The following is an 18,566-nucleotide window of genomic DNA, read 5'->3' as shown; positions in this document are numbered from 1 at the left end:
GGCATGAAATAAATACAGGTGGCAGTGAGGCTGGGGTGGGGGAGAACTCTCGTAATCCAGATGTTATGTGATCAAAAATTTGACCAGGGTGGGCAATGATTATGCAAAGAAAGGGGTTAATAGGAGATGTATTACAATAGGCATATTTATTTAGTTTTTGAGACTCACAATGTTAGAAAATAGAGGGTAAAATGTCATTAGTGGCTTCAAATTCTTAAGCTAGAATAATAGAGATGAATAATGGCTATCCTTATAACGTGTTGGTGAAAAGCAGGAAAGAGGGGGGTTGTGAAGATTTTAAAAATCACTGTTAAGGAATATATTTGCTGTGTTTGAGTGCTATTTTGCAAAAGCAATGCCCCAGTTTGCATTTGGGAATGCTGTGTTGAAATTCAGTAACAGTTTTCAGATGAGACTACAGCTTCCCTCCCCGATCATTTGGTTAGAGGTAACAGCTAAAGCCACAGAACAGAGAAATTCCCCAAGAGTGTATGTCTGAAGAACACGCCAGTGAGCCAGAGACAGCTTGGAAGAGCACTGACCAAGAAGGCAGGAGGAGAAAGGGAGAAACAGGAGCGCGCGTGTGTGCGTGCGTGCGTGCGTGCGTGTGTGTGTGTGTGTGAGAGAGAGAGAGAGAGAGAGAGAGAGAGAGAGAGAGAGAGAAGGAAAAGAGTGGGGAAGACAGAGACAGAGAGATGGAGACAGGAGGCAGAGACACAGAGACAGAGATACAGAGAGAAAGAAAAAGACTATCCCTGAACTGGAAAGAAGTGACTTTAAGGAAGAAGACCACAGCAATATAAAAGGTCAAAGAGCATGCCTGATTTGGGGACCTGAGAACTGGTCAGTTTCAGCATTCTGTGGTATACAATACAAGGTTTTAACAAAAAAAGATAAACTTTATCTTCTTTTGCAGAGACTTATACATCTTTCCTTTGGAAAAAAAATTTGAAATATGTTTCTGTAAGAAATTTAATCTGCATGATCTATCTTTGATATTAGTTTTTAAAGCATCTGCTTCCTTCCTGGTAAAAATCTAGAACTGCATCATACCTGCAAACTGACTTTTAATAATACATTTGGTCATAGTCATCTGAATTTCATCTCCAGTTGTGGTAAATTGTAAAGGAATTCATTAAAGGATTTATTTGTCCAAAGTTTCCTTCTGACATGACAGGAGCAAAGAAGACATTTTTAATCAATTCAACTTTTCCTATCAAAGGACAATATAATCTGGTTAACTTTCATATCCATTGGAGGCACAGAGCTTTTCGGACGTAGGTAGAGGTTTATGAGCATAAAATTGAGAACAATTAGCACTTAAATTAATGTAACATGAGATTCAACATCTGGTATGTGTTTCGTCATTTTGGGTCATAGACCACCTGCTAGGCTAAATGTTCCCACAATTGCAATTTACTCTGCATACAAATGGCATAAGAATGATACTTCAAAAATATTTTTTCTAAATTTAACATGATGTATGTAAGGACGTCTCACATTTTAAAACTGTAGGTTAATAATAAATTAAACACTCATAGGATGAAACATATGAGGTCAAAATAAACAGAAAATACTTCTATATTTGCAAGCGTATTTTATAATAAATTAGTTATAATGCTAACATTAGTTTTACTCATCAGTTTAATCACTGCCACTATTAGTACTGGCCTCCTCTTTATCCACCAAATATTTACAAGCAAAAAAATTATCAACCTCTCAAAGTCTTTGTTATTTATATAATAGAGCTCTCAAACATCTGGATGTTTCTGGCTATAGAGCTGCACCAAAAAATGCATCTCAAGATGCTTCCTGCAACTTACTACAAACACAAGTCAAGGCACAATACATCCTAATCTCTTCTGAACTTCTAGACTCTGGGACCTCCAAGATCACTTCAGTGTAAGTCAAAAATCTTGGACGTGGCTGTCTCAGCTGAGTTCCTTTCTGGTACCAAAGGGAGACTCCAGGGTATCTGATATCCTGAAGCTTCTATATCAACAAGCTAGGTATACTCCAGGAAGTCAGAATACCCATAAAGTTTATCCACACACATTCAGGGACCCTCTGGACATTCAGAGTTACCCAGGAAGCCAAGGACCTCCCCATAGGACAAGCCCAGACATCAACAGCATGGTCAGGAGGTCCTGGGGCCTTCCAAGTTAAGGAGCAAAACCAGGTGATAGAGCACACCATAACCAGGGAACAGCTCTAAACTTACTGACTTTAAATATTGGGTGTCTCAGTAAGTTTTAGTTTGAACAAAGGGTTCTGCAGCCAAAGAAGGGTGGATGGGGAAGGTAAATAAAAACACATGGTCTACTTGTGTCTATTTTTTAAAAAACTATAACGGATAAAGAGTGAAGTCTCTTATTTGAACCATTACCATTGGAGTTCTGATTCGACATTAAAAATTGACCTTTAACTAAATTATAATTCAAGGATATTTGGAATTTCATATTTTCCCCTTTCTGGCAGTGTTAAGTAGGGAGGGCTCACGGACCTCTCTGTTCATCATCCTTCGTTTGACAAGTCTTTTACAATAAACCAAAACCTTATTACTCAGAAAGGAAATGAATTAAGTGAATCTGTGTTCCAAGACCCTGTGGCTGACATTTGTCCCTGTCCCAAAAGTAATCCAGATCCAAGCCAGCTGAAAGCAGAGCACAGTGGTTAGGCCTGTATTTCTGGAGTCGGATGCTTGTGTGGGAATCCTGCTTTGTCCACTTACTTGTCATGTTCTTAGGCAAGTCACTTCCTACCTGTATACCTCAACTCCTTATTTGTAAAATGGGGACAATGTCACCAATTTTGTAAAGTTTTCAAGAGGATTTAAAAAGACAATGCACACAAAATATTTAGAACAAGAGAAGGTAAAATAAGTACTCAGTAAATATTAGCTTTTATGGTCATTAAGAACTAGATTTGTTTTAGAACCATTTTCATGACACTTGACTTATTGCCAAGTCTAATTACAAAAAGGATATACACTTATCATTCCAAATTTCCTTCTGCTACTAGGTTGGATGGTAACTAAATTAATTAGCATTGTATTTTAATTCTCACTTGATAGTTTCTCTCTTTCCTTGTATATGACATTATTTCCTTACATTTCAAATGATGGACAGAAAAATTAAATTCTCTTGAAAAGAGTCACAGAGAAAAATATTAAGGCTGTAACCTGGTCCTAAATTTCCTATTCTGAATATGGGGAAACAGGACCATTTGTATGTCTTGTGTATGTTTATATTTTCAGAAAAGTATAAATAATGAAATAAAATTTTGATATGTCAGGCATTTGACCTTTTGATGCATACATTTACTCTGTGTCTTTAATGTTTGTACTTATGTTTTCCAAATACAACTTCTGAAATCTAAAAAAAAAATACCTTGAAGACAATAATAATATAATGAAGTCTTTAGTTCTCCTTCTGTTGAATTTCAGATCTTCAAGGACACCACATATTGCCTCAGACAGTTGACTGGTCATCTTTTCCTCCCCAACAATACCTCTTGACTCTTGGGTTCAAAAACAAAGAAGATGGGAAATTTTTGGAAAAAGTATCAAGTAGGAAGCTGCCAACATTTACAGGTAAATCACCTGGACTTATTACCTTTCAATAGAGTTATAAAGCAAAAGTTGTACATTATTTAAGCCTTATTCATCACAAGGCCTAGCATATAGTAGGGCATGGGACCCAAGAACTATTTGTTGGGTTATAAGAAACGTCTTCCAATCTCCCCTGCGTGTTCGTTAACAACATCTGGAATTCTGGTTCCAAGAAAGCTTCCCCAAGACCAAACACAATCCTAGAGTGCTTACCTTCCTCACTCAACAGTCTCACCCACCCACACTATGGCCAATGTCTACTCATAGGGCATTTAAAGAATACAAATTTCATCATCATCAATTAGCAAATGGGGAAGACAATTATGCAGCGAAACTATTTTATGGTATGAAACAACCTTAAATCACTTGAATGATCTGCTATTGTGTTAATATCTGTTCCACTTTTTTCTTATATAATTAACCAAGAGCTTAGATCTCCTAAAGAGTATTATAATTAAATAGTGTTCAGTAATTCTAGCTGAAACTTTCTAAAAATTCAAGAAAATATTCACAAAATTGTGGGATGAATTCATGACCAGGTTGAATTTATTCCCTTAGCTCTACCCACATAAGTAAGTATTTATGTTTTGTCTGGCACTGTATCTTCTGAGGCTTATCTCAACTTCGAGCTGCATTCAAAATCCGTGTGACCGGCACACTTGAAAAATACCTGGGAAGAACAAGACAAGAATCAGATACATTTATGACAACACTTTTTCACAACTAAGGAAAAACATACTCTGCAGAGAGAGGTGAATTGTTATAGGCTGTCTCTCAGATCTCTGAATCCGGAAACACAGCAAGATGAATAAGTGGTAGCCTCCAAAAGGAGTGCCCCCCCCCCACCTTTCTCCTCATAGGTCTTTCACTGCTATGCATGTGGCCCAGGGATGGGACTGGTTTCTATACTAAAGATTTCATATCTATTAACATTGAGATATCTGTTTATAGCTTGCTAAAGAAAGCATTTTGAAATGGAAGTCTGGAAAAAGTGGTGTAAAAGTTTATTGTTTCAATTTTTAGAACATAAAACTCCCTTTGGTCTGCTTACCAAAGAAGACACAGTGAGACAGATGGAAACCATGGGGAAGCGAATCTTGCCAATATTGGATTTTATTAGAAGCACCCAATTGAATGTAGGTATATGAGTGTTTTATATTTGTTCAATGTACAAATATTAAACAATTCTAAAATTATGGAAAGTTTATGGTGCAAATATTGCAGGTATTGAAAAAATGTAGAAACTTTCGCAGTAAATCTCATTTGCAAAACCAACCGAAGTTCAGTTAATGATTTTATTAATTATATATTTAAAATTTTTTAAATGCTATGCTTTGCAGTTTCAAGCGTTTATTAGGTAGTACCTTCTTAAACAGTTCTTTCTTCTGCCTTCCTGATATCTAATTTAAGATTGCAGTGAATTTCTCATTTCAACTCGATAACAAAATTTTAGCCAACACAATGTTTTCCCTGTATCACATATCAGGCTATTGCATATAACCATCCCATTACCTACACAAGAATTCAGCTAACACCACCACACCACATTGATAAACTCAGCCGTACTCTAAATATTACCAGTTGTTCTTTGTATACCCTTAATGTAAATTACCTAATCTCCTTCTCTGACCCAAGAGAAATGTGTCCTTTCTGCTTTTCAGTCTTAAAAAGTCCAAAATAAGACCTGGATTATGCTGTTATTTTACAAAATATAAGCTCTAAAGGGAACTTCTCATTAATGGGCTATAAAGTCTGCAGGGTTGTTTTTTTTTAAATACAGTGGTTCCCCCCCAACCCAGCCATCCACGTTCACTTTCCATAGTTTCAGTTACCTCAGGTAAGCCACAGTCAGAAAATATTATATGGAACATTCTGGAAATAAACAATTCATAAGCTTTAAATCACACACCACCCTGAATACCTCACTTGATCTCCTCACATCGGCATTGTACCATCTCACATCACTCATTACAAGAAGGGTGAGTGCGGTACCGTAAGATATTTTGAGAATGAGACCATATTCACATAATTTTTAGTACAGTTTATAATTGTTCTATTTTATTATTAGTTACTGTTATTAACCCCCTACTGTGCCTAATTCATAAGTTAAACTTTATAATAGGTATGTATATATAAGAAAGTTTATGTAGGATTCAGTGCTATCTATGTGGTTTCAGGCACCCACCATGGGCTCTGGAAAGCATCTTCCTGAGGATAAGGGAGGACTACTATATTTTTCAAAAGACCTGTAAACTGGACATTTTAAATAATTTTTTTTTGCAAATTTACATCATTGATTTAATGTTCTTACCTTACAAGGGGAGCCAACAGGGTCATCACGAACAGCTTCACATCTCTTCGACAGTTTAGAAAAGCTATAAAATCTCTACTATATTTACACACACACACACACACGCACGCACGCACGCACGCACGCACACCCTTAACCAACCTCTCCATCCTAAGTAGAGACCCACACACATCATTGTCATCATCAGACTCTTACAAGCAATCGAAGTTTTATTAACAAGGGCAGTCACCATGTAACGTTATTTCCCTTCGCCCACACATGGTTGGCCTAGTGGAGCCAGAGCGCTGAACATTGCGGAGGTGACCTGTCTGTGACCAGCTCAAATCTCCGTGCATTGTGAATACTGCCTATCTAAGTTGTGAATGGGCCTATCTAAGCGTTGTGCACTTTTTAAATGTTCCTAACTCATTTTCTTCTCACATTTAAAAGGACATTCTTGCTATTTGGAAACTTATATATGCATGTATTTTATGTGTCTATAATGAAATTAGCATCTAATTAATAACTCAATCATCTTTAGAATTAGTCAGCACCACGTTGCTAGCTGCAAGGAATTTCTACTTTCCTATATTTGCTTCTATGGGAAATGATAGTTTTTGAAAGATTATCTAAAAAAGTTTTAATAGAATTTAAGTGAGGGATCCCAAAGGTACCCAGAGACCACCAGTATATCCAAATATCAGCATCTAGGTTTCTTATTATATGGTCAACTACAGCTTCATTAAGCAGGACTGAATAAAATTGGCTGCAAAGGTAACCTAGCTTAATGAAGCAAGTAATGAGTCGGTGAGTAGAAATTATTCCTACATGGTGTCATTAACTGTGACCCAAGCACCCCTCCACAGTGTCTTTAACATCCCCTGAGGTCTGTTTTTTACTGTCAGATATCAAATGCCATCCACTCAAATGCTTAGGCATTACATTCTCCGTACTAGTTCTTCCCCTACTTTGTGACACCTGTGAATGAAGACTTTCATCCAAGGCTGTGTTCTGGCTGTGTAGGCCCAGGACAAGTCACTTAATCTCTGAGCTGTTTTTTCTCATTTATAAAATAAGCTGATAGCTATCAGGCTCACCTCACAGAGCTGCTGTGAGATCAAAAGTGCGTAATCCATGTTGAAGCTACTTTGTAAAGCATTATAAATTTTAGAAGTCTTAATTATTTGTATTGGTTTGAGTTAGCTTTGACAAAAGGACTGTTTCCCAGACCTTCCTTTTGCTTTATACAAACTGCGTACTTTGAGATTACATATTCTTCTAAAATGAAGATTATGCAAGTGTCCTGTGGATTTTGATATTTCTTTCCTAATATCACTGATGTGCTCAGTATCACAAAGTTTAGGTACCTTTGTGCTTTGTGTGACAAAGGCAGGATGAGAGCTGTCCTCTCCCACCTTGGAGTGGATCCGCTGCCTCCAGCAGGGCTCCCCAGGAATCGCGAATTTTCGCCTCTTGCCATGAGGAGGTAGACACAGCTGGTGAAGGAAACAAAGGATATTCTGGATGAGGGAGGTCTCTATATCTCGGGCAATGATTGTCACGGGGAACAACGCGTTGCGGGGAGTGCCACGGTGGAGCACAGGGCACTCCTGGATCTGAGGGTTCCTGTCCGGAGCCAGCTGAGGAGGGGGTGGGGCTCTGAATCCCCCAGAGCCTGTCCGGGGGTTGTCACGGATGGGGGAATAAACACAAGTCCTCATAAACACTGCTCTGTTTGCCAGGAGAGGGGACGTGGCTCTTCCCTCTAGGGGAGAGAAGGTGGGGAACCATCGTGTCCAAAGGCTTTTATTGAGAACCATATGCACAGGGGTATAGATGCAAAGCTCATCAATCAATATCAAAAGGCTATGTTTACAGAAAACAGAGATCATACATAAAAATTGGAGGAACACGAGAGATCTGCCCCAGGTCAGGGTCTATGAATAATGTAAATCTCCTTCCCAGTATGAGCCGGATATCATCACTTTTGAGGGAAGAACAAAGCATGCTTAGAGGAACTTCCTTCTAGGCCTGATTGTCCCCGGGAACCACCTGATCCAGTTTAGGGCTGTACCTGCCTTTAGTATTGTTTCAAGCGTGAGCCAGGAGGGCGGCACAGAGCCACCAAGAGACAAGGAGACTTCTTTCAGAGAGAATGAGGACTCCGGCCATGTTCAAGCCGAGCCGAGGGGTGCGGGCCTTTTTGCCCTTTCTCCGTGTCCCTCAAGTCCTTGTCCCACTGCCCATACCGTCCAATGTCTGGCTTAGGTTGTCCCTCCTCTTGAGAGAACTTACTCATCATCAACAACCGACCATCACAGGGCCACGCAGGGTGATGTGAGGGAGGCAGGGGCTGCACCCCTGCCAGGGGGACAGGTTTCGTCTCCCCTGTGGCCTGTTTTCCCAAGGCCTCCTTGATTATTTCCAGCCTTGGGGCCCTCTTGCCTGTCAGCGAGGCTGCAGTCCCTGAAAGCAGACAGGGCATTTCCCAACAAATGATTCTCCTTACACACTGACACCAGTTTCCTTATATTTATAGATTCCTTTGCTAGGCACACAACACATGGCCAAATCAGAATGGTTCTGATATTTTAAGGGTTATAATCTAAAATATTCTACTACCTGCCTAACTGGTGGCTTTTAATCCCACTGAACATCAACACCATTCAACCAGTAACTCTACTTTAATGGTATTTTTCCCTCTTTAGATCTTTGTCCTAATTATTTTACATGCTATCAGATGCAACTGTGCTTTTTTTATTCCTTAACTTTATTGGCTGCTGTCAGTTTCAAACCTTCTGTGCTGTGCTTCCTGGGCTAAATATGAAAGAGTTAAAATAATAAAATGTCTTGCCATGCATGAAGCCTCCTTCACAGGCTGACTTGCCAAAAAATGACTTTACTAATCATAATTTTAATACCTCATTAATTTTACTTTTAATTTCCTCCAAGTGAAGCATTAAAAATGTTTACTTAATTAAATTTGAAGTGAACAATAATATGTGTTTCCTACCCCTTTTTTTGCAGCAATTAATGTTTCTATATGTTGTGTCAAATGGAGTTAATGTTTCTACGTGTTGTATATAGTCCCAATGCTTGGGCTGTGCTTTTCAGCACTATTATATATAGTGCCACTTACTTGCCAAACATTTATCCATGTCTGCTATTAAATCTAGGCAATTCTGACTAAAGCCTTCATTTGAACTTGCTATTTGCTTAACCTTCATTTTACCTGTGTGAGCTTCAGTGAGCGCTACTTTATTACACTCTCTCTGGCTGCTAAGGAGCCCTTCGATGGCTCTGGAAGTCTCACTGGAAAGGCTGCTTCCCTTTAGATTTAGCCCTTGCTAGCATTCGATGTTTAAGATAATTCCTTCATTTGCCATCATTTCCTTCATTTTCTTAAAGCAACAGCATTAAAACATTCCTGCTGGTATTATCTTAATTTTTATTTCTTATCACTGCATCTCTCAGAGACCCCTATCTTGTATAGGTAAAATATTCATCTGCGGTTTCCTGATAACCAAAACTGCATTTGTCTGGGATGAGGAGAGAAGGGGTGACTATTAGCAGCCAACTATATTCTTTCCCTAGTATTTTATTTGTACAGAGCATTTCCTGTCTTGTTATGTACCCAACAATCAAGCTAACAAAGCACCATTGCCTTCCCCTATTTTTATTCTCCTAATGTTTTGGAAAGTTACACTGATAGATTATGCTCCCAAGCAGGCTGCAGTTGTTTCTGCTCTTTGGAGTTGAGTCACTACACCATTTTGCTGCAACTAGCCCCAGTGTTCATATTTTAAAAAAGACAAAGAAAGTAATTTTTCTTCTGAAAGAAAAAACACTCTTCCTCCTGCAACTTGCTTTCCTCTGTTTGGCAGAATCCCACTGTTTAGCTACATGTTTAAACTAAATGGATAGGGTAGCTATTTTGTCAGTTCAGAGAAGGAATCTCAAACACACAATTGCAATCAATGCTCCTATCGGTTTATAGATTTTTAGACAAATAATTAATCTGAAAAAACATAGCAGGGATAGAAGGACATTAGTCAAATGGCATAGATAGGTGTGAGGAAGAAATACAACAAATACAATGCTGTGGCGCTCAACCTTCCTTTATTAACAAGATTCTAGAAAAGTACTAACTTCTAGGATTTGTTGTCAATTAAAATATGAGAATGACATTTCAGAAAGAACTGGTTTCTAAATTCAAGATGAAATTCAGATGTTCTTTAAAAGTGCTAATGTTTAATACTTTTTCTCTTTGGGAGATATATTTTAAGAAAGAAAAAATATGTCTGCCTTCTCTAGTTCCGGGAAGGGGTGGCGGGGATCTATTTTATAAGTATGAGGGGAGACCCAAAGAAACCAGAATTATTTTCTGGAGGGCAAGCCCTTTGTAATACAGGCCTCTTCCACCACGTGAGTGTTCTAGGAACCCATTGGTGTCAGTGTACCAGCTGGCGTTGTTGTGAGAGGCTGTGGTTGGCTTCAGTGAATTTTTTTTTGAAAACTCTTTCAATGCATTTTCCCATTTTATGGTGGGTGGTTTAGGAGTACACCAGCCCACACCACGCTGTGTTCAGCAGTTTTTGCCAAAAAATGACATGACCTCCTTCCCCTACCCTCCCTACTCACCTGGTCTCACCCTGGGGAGCTTTTTTCTTTTGTTTCCTGGATGAAAAAAGTCCTCAAAGGGAAACATATTTCCAATGTGGAAGAGGTGAAACAAAAAATGGCAGAAGCACTAAAAGACATCAAAACTGACAAGTTCAAAAACTGTTTTGAGCAGTGGGAAAAAAAGTCCCAATTAGGTGTATTGCATTAAATGGAGAGTACTCTGAAGGTGACTGAAGTTTAAACATGTAAGAATAAATACACAATTTTTATAAATAAATTTTGAGTTTTTTAGGGTCCCCACTTATATGCACAAAATTAAAATAGTTCTTGCTCAGATATTAAGCTTTAAGGTAGTGGTTTGTTACTCAACTTCTTTCTGAGCTATTTGAATATTGGGGGGGTGGGTTACCTAGCTAAAATACATAGAGAGAGAGACACATACCAAGATTACAATTCACTGAGTAAGGCCCAGGACTCTACCTAGTTAACAAGCAAGCGTAGTGATTCTGGTGCAGGGGGTCCAAGAGGAAACCTGCCATAAAGCTATGCTGGTCCTCCAGCCTTCCTCTTCTGAGCACCAGGATGTGGGTGCAATTGCCAAACTAAGCCTTCCTGTGACTTCCAGTTGCTCCTTACCCTCCACACAGTAGAAACTCAAGGATTTTCTTTTAATCCTTTATAAGTCCCTTTATGTCCGAAATACTTTTTCTAAATATAAATATAGGAATTTTAATGTAACTTTACCTCTCCTACCATGCATTACAACTTATAATAAACTTTTTAGAGAAGATGATGCCTCTTCTTTTATGACTGGCAATAGCAAACACAAGTGTGCAACCTTATTATAAAATTCCCCACTTTGAGAAAGCCCAAGGCACCAATAGATTCACGGGCGGTTGTGGTGCTTACACCTGTGGACAATAGTCAGTTTCAGGATGGATCATATCAGCTGCTGGGTTGGCCCTAGGAGTCAAAATAAGTGCTGTAACTGCAGTCATCACTCCTATCGGTTCCACAAGGAGAGGCCAAACAAGGGGAACTAAAGATAAAAGCAGAGATGAGGTTTGATGTAAACCATGGGGGTAAACAGAATTCAACATGCATACCATTTTCCCAGATTCAATTTGCATAAAAATATTCTTTTATATAAACAAAGTAGTGGGCAACTCAGCTCTTATGATAACTTGGTATCATAGATAAAGTCCCCCCAGTCTAAACAGACACAACTTCCTGGGATGTCACTGGGAAGGTGGAAAACAGGTTCAGTTTCAGTCCTCTTTTCTCCCTTCAGCACAGTTTTCTCAGGCAGGGCCTCCTGTAAAATATATATACATTTATCTATTTGAAGGAAGGGTACAGATAATTCTCTAAGATGATAGAAGGAAACATTTGTTTGTACTGGATGTAAATATATCAAGGATATAAATATATTATAACAAACCCTGACTTCGATCCGCAGAGAAAGCTCTATTTCTGTGGTTTTGTTCTAAAACATTTTCTTCCATGGGGAGATCAGGGGAGCTTCCCTGTGTACTCAGGTGTGATGGAGAAGTTGCAATACGCCAGCTTCCTCAGCCGGCTGCAGCGAGTGAAAGAGCAGTCCCAGGTGATCGGTCAAGCAATGGCAGAGCTAGCAACCATTCCCTATCTACAGGACATCAGTCAGCAGGAGGCGGAATTGGTAAGTATTTGTTTTTCCCCCTGAGTCAACAGAAAAAGTGATATGGTCTGAAACAAATTTGTCATAATAAATGTAGTCTGAGGGCAAACTCCCCCCTACTCTCATTTTAATGAAGGGACTGGAAAATGTAGGAAAGTAAATGTGCCTTTTTTTATTTGCTTACATTGACTAGCTCCCATTTTTTTTAACAGCAAGAATTGTGTGATGTGTAAAAATGTGGGAAAGGTCTGGTTATTTGTATTGTGTCAGGCTTTTTATTTTAAATAAAGTTAAATTTTAATAAATCGCTTCTTAAAGCCAAGATATGTTAACATATGATTCTCTTCTATGGAAAACTGAGAGTACAAAAGAGAAATTGCTGTATAGAAAGCCAACCCTACAAAATAGTCCTTCGAGGCATTGGCAGTGCATGTACACACACGCACGCACACGCACACACACACGCACGCACTACCACATTTAGAAAGGATAATTATTTTATGTGAGGGGAAAATGTAGTTAGTCAAATGGCTGTGTTTTTAAACTGAATTGGCTACTTAACTCAGAAAACAGAGAGGCAGTCAAACACTAGTCGAAAGGATCTCTCAAATAACCTTCAGATTAATATATTATAACCATAATTAACAATAGAAATGATAGCACCGTGTTTGAAAAACAATTAGTAAACAGTTTGCTGGCCCCTCGAGGAAAGGTGAGATGTACTCCATATGGAGATCCTAATGTTTTATAGGGAAGGGCTCTCTATTTCAAGGCTTTAATTGAAGGTAGCTAAAATGAATTACAGACCTGAACTGACCTCACATAGCAAGGATGAGAACAGCCCAAACTGATCACCTGTAATTATCAGATACCTAAAGGAATCCTCCCTCTCTGAGTTCTTAAAGTTATAACAAATTAATCAAGAAATGAACTACCAACCTATATGTTCATCTGAACCTGTACAAGTATTTCAAAGAAATACTTATATTCAAAGTGTGCATGTAAAATGGTCTGACTAGCTAAATAAGAAAACTATGCTTACTAAAGATTGAAACTATAGGTGGAGGAGGAGCAAGCCTATTAATCAAGGAATTACTAAGTCAAAACTGGCAGTAATACTTTCAAGACCTTTACAGTTGTGTGCAGGGGAATGCCTTCTAATAGGCTATGTTTATCCTACCATTTTACGGCATTCAGGAGTGCGGTATGGAGCTTTCGAAGTGTACCTTGCAGCCAATTTTAGATGATTAATGCCCCTGGGAGATAAGAGGAAGCAAAGAAAATGTTAATTTAAGAAACTGGCACAATGTTGATCCTGTCTTCCTGAAAAGCACATGCAAGATTTAAATGAAAAATAAAGGGGAGTTTTCTGCACTTAGGTCTTCTTAACCACACATCGGCAGCCTCGCTTTTCTGAAGATACTTAAATTTCAAATTATACACAAAGGGTGGCAAACTAGCATTCTTAACATCCTTTATACACATATTAGTGCAATATTCTACTATCTCAAACAACCTTGGGAAATAGGATTTAATGGGATATTTACATAATTTATATGGCTACTAGAAAAAAAATTTAATGCATATGAATGTATGTGTGCTGGCCCAATATTTAAAAATCATGTATCTTGCAAGATAGCATCCCCATAAATAATAGATTTTACTTTTCAACTTCAAAGCATGGGTTAACCTAGGCAATAAATCTTGGTAATACCTTTGATGGTGCTGTGTAACCAGGGACTGCTCAACAGAAGAGTTCTGAGTGACTCCGCTCTGCCCTTCTGCTACAACTCTGCAAGAGCTAAAGTTCAAAAGATTACCTGAGGGTTCATACTGTTTGAAGTCACAGTGAACTGAACAGGCATTTGTTATTGTTTTAGAGGACTTTCTTTTCTTAGCTGTGACTGTCACATGACTTCATGAGGTTTTGCTGCTCTACAGCTACTTTTGCAGCATGTGTATAGGACTGTTCTCAATTGGAGTATGGCAGTTTGGGAAAAGGGTGGAATTTTGAAAACTTGCCTTTGAATGGAACCTAAAAAGACAATTTGGTTATTTTGAAGTTTTAGAGAAGAAAAGAATGTAAAAGAATTTAAGTGAGCCAGATCCTTGAAGAGGCAATAAAACAGCACAATTTTAGAATTGTCCTCTGGTGAGCTTTTGCATGATGCCTAAAATCATGATACATTAGCCTCAGGAGCAAATACTAAAACACATTCATGTACTACATGCCATTTCCTGAGAGAATTAACTACCGCCTTCATTCTTCACAACCCAAATCTGTTTTTACAAAGCATCAACACTTACTACATTAAAACCTATATGTTTCCTACAAATTTTCAAGAAGAATCTTTTCATTGTCTCAATATTTTATGCCTGCAATAATACTCAGTAATGACTGAAGCAAAGATGAGGTAGCAATGTTCATTGCCGGAAAGATGAGTAATAAAATCATCAGCGTACAAATGATTTTTTAATTAGGTTTTAATCTGTGTGTTTAGAGAAGTTATTTCTGTGTGAATGCCACACTGATAATTTTTATCTTGGTGCCACAGCTGCAGTCACTAATGGCAGATGCTATGGACACCCTTGAAGGAAGAAGAAATGATAAAGAACGTGTGTGGAATAAAATCCAAAAGGTAAAACTTCCAGCTGAATGAAAAACATATATTCTTCTCAAAGAAAACGTCCATCTTGGGTCATGTCTATTTAGAAGATAAAAAGAAAGTTCTTCAGGCTGTTTTGTTATTTGGTTTCTTTTTAAAATAAGTGCAGTTCTCTCTCTTTGGAAGTGTAACTGAAACCAAATATGGGTTTTGTAACCTGTTTCCTCAGGTCTGCTTCTTTTTCAGCAGACTGTAGTTATATGCCTTTATGGGTCTTCTTATCATGCTCATTTCCATATTCTATTTTTATTTTCTGCTTCTTCATTATTGGTTATTCTAGTTTTTTAAAAGCCCTTTCATCAGTGTTTTGAATCACTTCTCAACATTTTCCCTCATCTTTTTATCACTTAAGAAAAAATGGCTGTATTTCAGTAAACTACAGAGAATATAGCACATTGATGTTTCATGGAGAGGAATAATATACTGGTGTTAGAAGCAGAGGAACATTTCCTCATTGGCTACTGGAGTTTAAATAAAGCAACCACCGAGATACACCTGGACCCCTATACTCAGGAAGCTTATGCAATACCACAGGGCCCTCTGACCACACAGAAGTGAGTAATATTGAGTCTCCATTTCCGCTAAAGATAATCAATTCTGATTAATCTATCCCCCATTCAGTCTCCTCCAATCACTGTAAGAACCCAAAGAGAACTGGTGTCAGGAGATGTGAGAGGAGCAAACCAAAGAAGCCTTCACTTTGCAAGGTAGCAGTCAGTCAGCCAGGAAGGACTCTGGTGCATCGGAAGCAAAGTGTGTCTTCTGAGATCATTCAGAGGCCCTCAGATAAATGCATAAAACAGAAAGCAACTGAACTCAAGTATTTGTGGAATGTTTACTATGTCAGAGAAAACAGCAGTTATCAAAGGTACTATGCTGGGCAAGATAAACACAGCCCCTGCCTATATGGGGCCATATCATCTAGAAAAGAAGACAGTTATTAAAGAGTTACTTATAAGTTTACTGAGTATAATAGTGAAAAGAGTAGATGTTCCATGATCTATAGAAAAAAATAGGGGAATATAATTTGGTTTGGGAGGTCAGAAATGACAGAAGTGATATTTATACATGTAAAGGCCATGTAGTTATTATCAGGAAAAGGGGGAGATTTCTAAAAAGAAGGAACAGTTTGTACCAAGAATGTAAAGGAAGCATGGCACTTTCAACAACTGACAAAGGCACAAGGAACATATTTCAAAATGAATTGCAGAGGCAGACGTTAACTCACAGAAGGACTTGTAAATTATGTTAAGAATTTGGAATGTTTCAGAAAGTATGTGACTGGAAAAATGCATTTGAGACATCTCTAGAGCCATAGTGGGAGAGCAGATTGAGGGACTACAGAAATGTGGGGAGTCATTTATAACACAGTGGCTGATCTACACTGGAAGACATGGAGATGGAGCAAAGCAGACTGATTTAAGAAATATTCAGGAAGCCAAATCAACAGAACTTGTAGTTCATTTGGTTGCATGTGGGAATTTAGAGAATAGAAAGAAGAATTATGCCCACATATTTGGCTTGAGCCACTGGGTAGGGGATAGAGAGGTTTGCTGTTGCCATTTACTAAGGAAGGAAATACTGTTGGAAGAGCAGCTTTTGGCAGAGACTCTAAACTGCTTCAGGATCCAGTAGGGAGACAGAAACCATGCCAGATATTTGAAAGGGAACTTAATACAAAGAATGGTTAACTAGGTATGAAATTGTTAACCACATAACTGAAAAAGAAAAGGAGAATGATAATTTATCACAAAGAAAGTAATTAAAGGAAACATCTACTACTCATTACAGCTGGGAATGCAAAGAGAAAAGGTTAGAATTACTAAACAGAAACTTGGAGAACCTACTGGGCCAACACTCAGCCTCCCACTAGGAGGCGCTGCTTAGCTGGAACTGGTACGGCTGAGCTTGGAGGAGAGCTCCTGAAGAATTGAGATGCTAACTTCTGAGAGGGCACTTAACCCACTGGTGCTGATGTAGAGGATGAAAGGGGGAAGGGAACGGTAATGTAGGTAATTCTGCAACTTTTGGGAAAACTAGATTGAGCTGCCTCTACAGAAAAGAACATGTTTCTGGAAGAAAGACGTTTTACTGAAGAGATTCTCACAGAAACCCCAAGTAGAGAGAAGTCAGCCATAAGTGAACAGGAAGCAGCAAGTCCCTCCTTTCTCCTTTGGCTTTGCAGTGTCCTTCTATTGCCCTGTCACCAAAGAGTAAGAGCTGGCAAAATAGAAGTAGGGTTTGCAGAGTCCCAGGCCCAGGGTCAAAGAACTAAGGGTGTAAAGAGTGGGTTGGGAGTTGACAGATGATAGGCTAATAACTGGCACAAAAGTACACTGCACTTACAGTGCTGGCAAGATATCCAAGAGGAATACAGAAGCCTGGAGTTCTGGATAAAAGACTGAATAGAGATAGAAATTTCTTAGTCATTGCCAAATAGGTGTTAACTAAAATCATTTGAGTGGGTGACATGGCTGAGAAAGAACACAGAATAAGGAGAGGCTTTCAGAGAACATTTCAGTCTTACGAGGAAAACTTTACAAATGAGACTAAGAAGAAATGGCCAGAGGGATTGGAGCTAAAGGTAAAGCAAATCCAATTCTGATGAGAATCAAGCAATGTAATCAAATATTTCTGTCAGCTACAAAAATAATTGTTTAGAACAAAAGTCAGCAAACTCCAACCCTCAGTTCCATAGTGTCCAACCACCTATTTTTTCAAATAAAGATTTCAGCACACGCCCGTGCAATTCATTTATATATTGTCTGAGTCACCTTGGTCAAGTTGAGTAGTCACCACAAAGCCATGTAGCTCATAAAGCCACAAGATTTACTCCCTCTCCCTATACAGAAAAAGTTTGCCATACTTTGGTTTCAAGCATAACGCTTCACAGAAATATTTGCATTTGTATAATAATGTAATAATATTTATGTTTTTATGGCATGCCAGTAACATTTGTACAGTGATATTTGCATTTACAAATCTAAATGATAATAGAATAGTCCAATTATGAAATTCTACTGACCAGCCAAAAAGCTGGAAGAGAGACCAACATTTATTTATACCTGTGTGCATCTTGTAAACAACCACCAATTGCACCTCATTCTCAGCTAGTTTTTTGGTATCCACATTCATAGGAGCACTGAGCCTGTGGCTTCCCACTTTGCCCCTATATTAGTTATTTATTGCTGTGTTACACATCACCCCAAGGATATACTGGTTTAGCAACAATTTACTACTCTCTTATGGATCCATAGATTGACCAGAATCAGCCAGGTGGTTCCTGCTTAGTGTCTCTCATACATCCAATCAGATAGTTTCAATCACATGAAGTCATTTGAAAGCTAAAATGGACTGGACTCTAGAATGGCTCACTCATGTGGCAGACAGTTGACGCTCTTCCTGAGAGCCTTAATATGGCCTCCCCATGTGACTTAGGCTGGGTTCCAGCAGGAAGTATTTCAAGACAAAGAAAATAGAAACCATCCACCAATCCTCCTAAAGGCTAGGTTCAGAAATGGCAGAGCAATTTTCACCACAAATATTGGTCAAAGCAGTCACATGACAGCCAAGTGTCACAGGGTTGGAGGACTAGATCTAACTTCCCTATGGAGGAAAATATGTACATTCAGTGAGAGACTGAAATGATAATGTCTGTCTTGGAAACAAGCTCCAGCAGTAAAGCCATGACTCTGTCTGGGCTAGAAAATTTGCAAG

General features: G+C 38.6%; 1 protein-coding gene across 1 annotated transcript in view; it reads left to right on the top strand.

Moving 5' to 3' along the window:
* Positions 1-18,566, top strand: part of SPATA16 (spermatogenesis associated 16) — a 182,005-nt gene that overhangs the window by 146,716 nt on the left and 16,723 nt on the right. The window contains exons 6-9 of the mRNA XM_054577053.1: positions 3,446-3,592; positions 4,634-4,746; positions 12,040-12,204; positions 14,739-14,822. Coding sequence (XP_054433028.1) covers positions 3,446-3,592; positions 4,634-4,746; positions 12,040-12,204; positions 14,739-14,822 — 509 coding nt within the window. The remainder of the gene's footprint in view (positions 1-3,445; positions 3,593-4,633; positions 4,747-12,039; positions 12,205-14,738; positions 14,823-18,566) is intronic.

This window comes from Pteronotus mesoamericanus, unplaced genomic scaffold (assembly GCF_021234165.1).
Source record: "Pteronotus mesoamericanus isolate MK-2021 breed Mesoamerican mustached bat unplaced genomic scaffold, CSHL_Meso_final contig_116, whole genome shotgun sequence".
Taxonomy (NCBI): Eukaryota; Metazoa; Chordata; class Mammalia; order Chiroptera; family Mormoopidae; genus Pteronotus; species Pteronotus mesoamericanus.
Note: the sequence above shows the minus strand (reverse complement) of the source record. Positions and strands in the feature narration are given on the sequence as shown.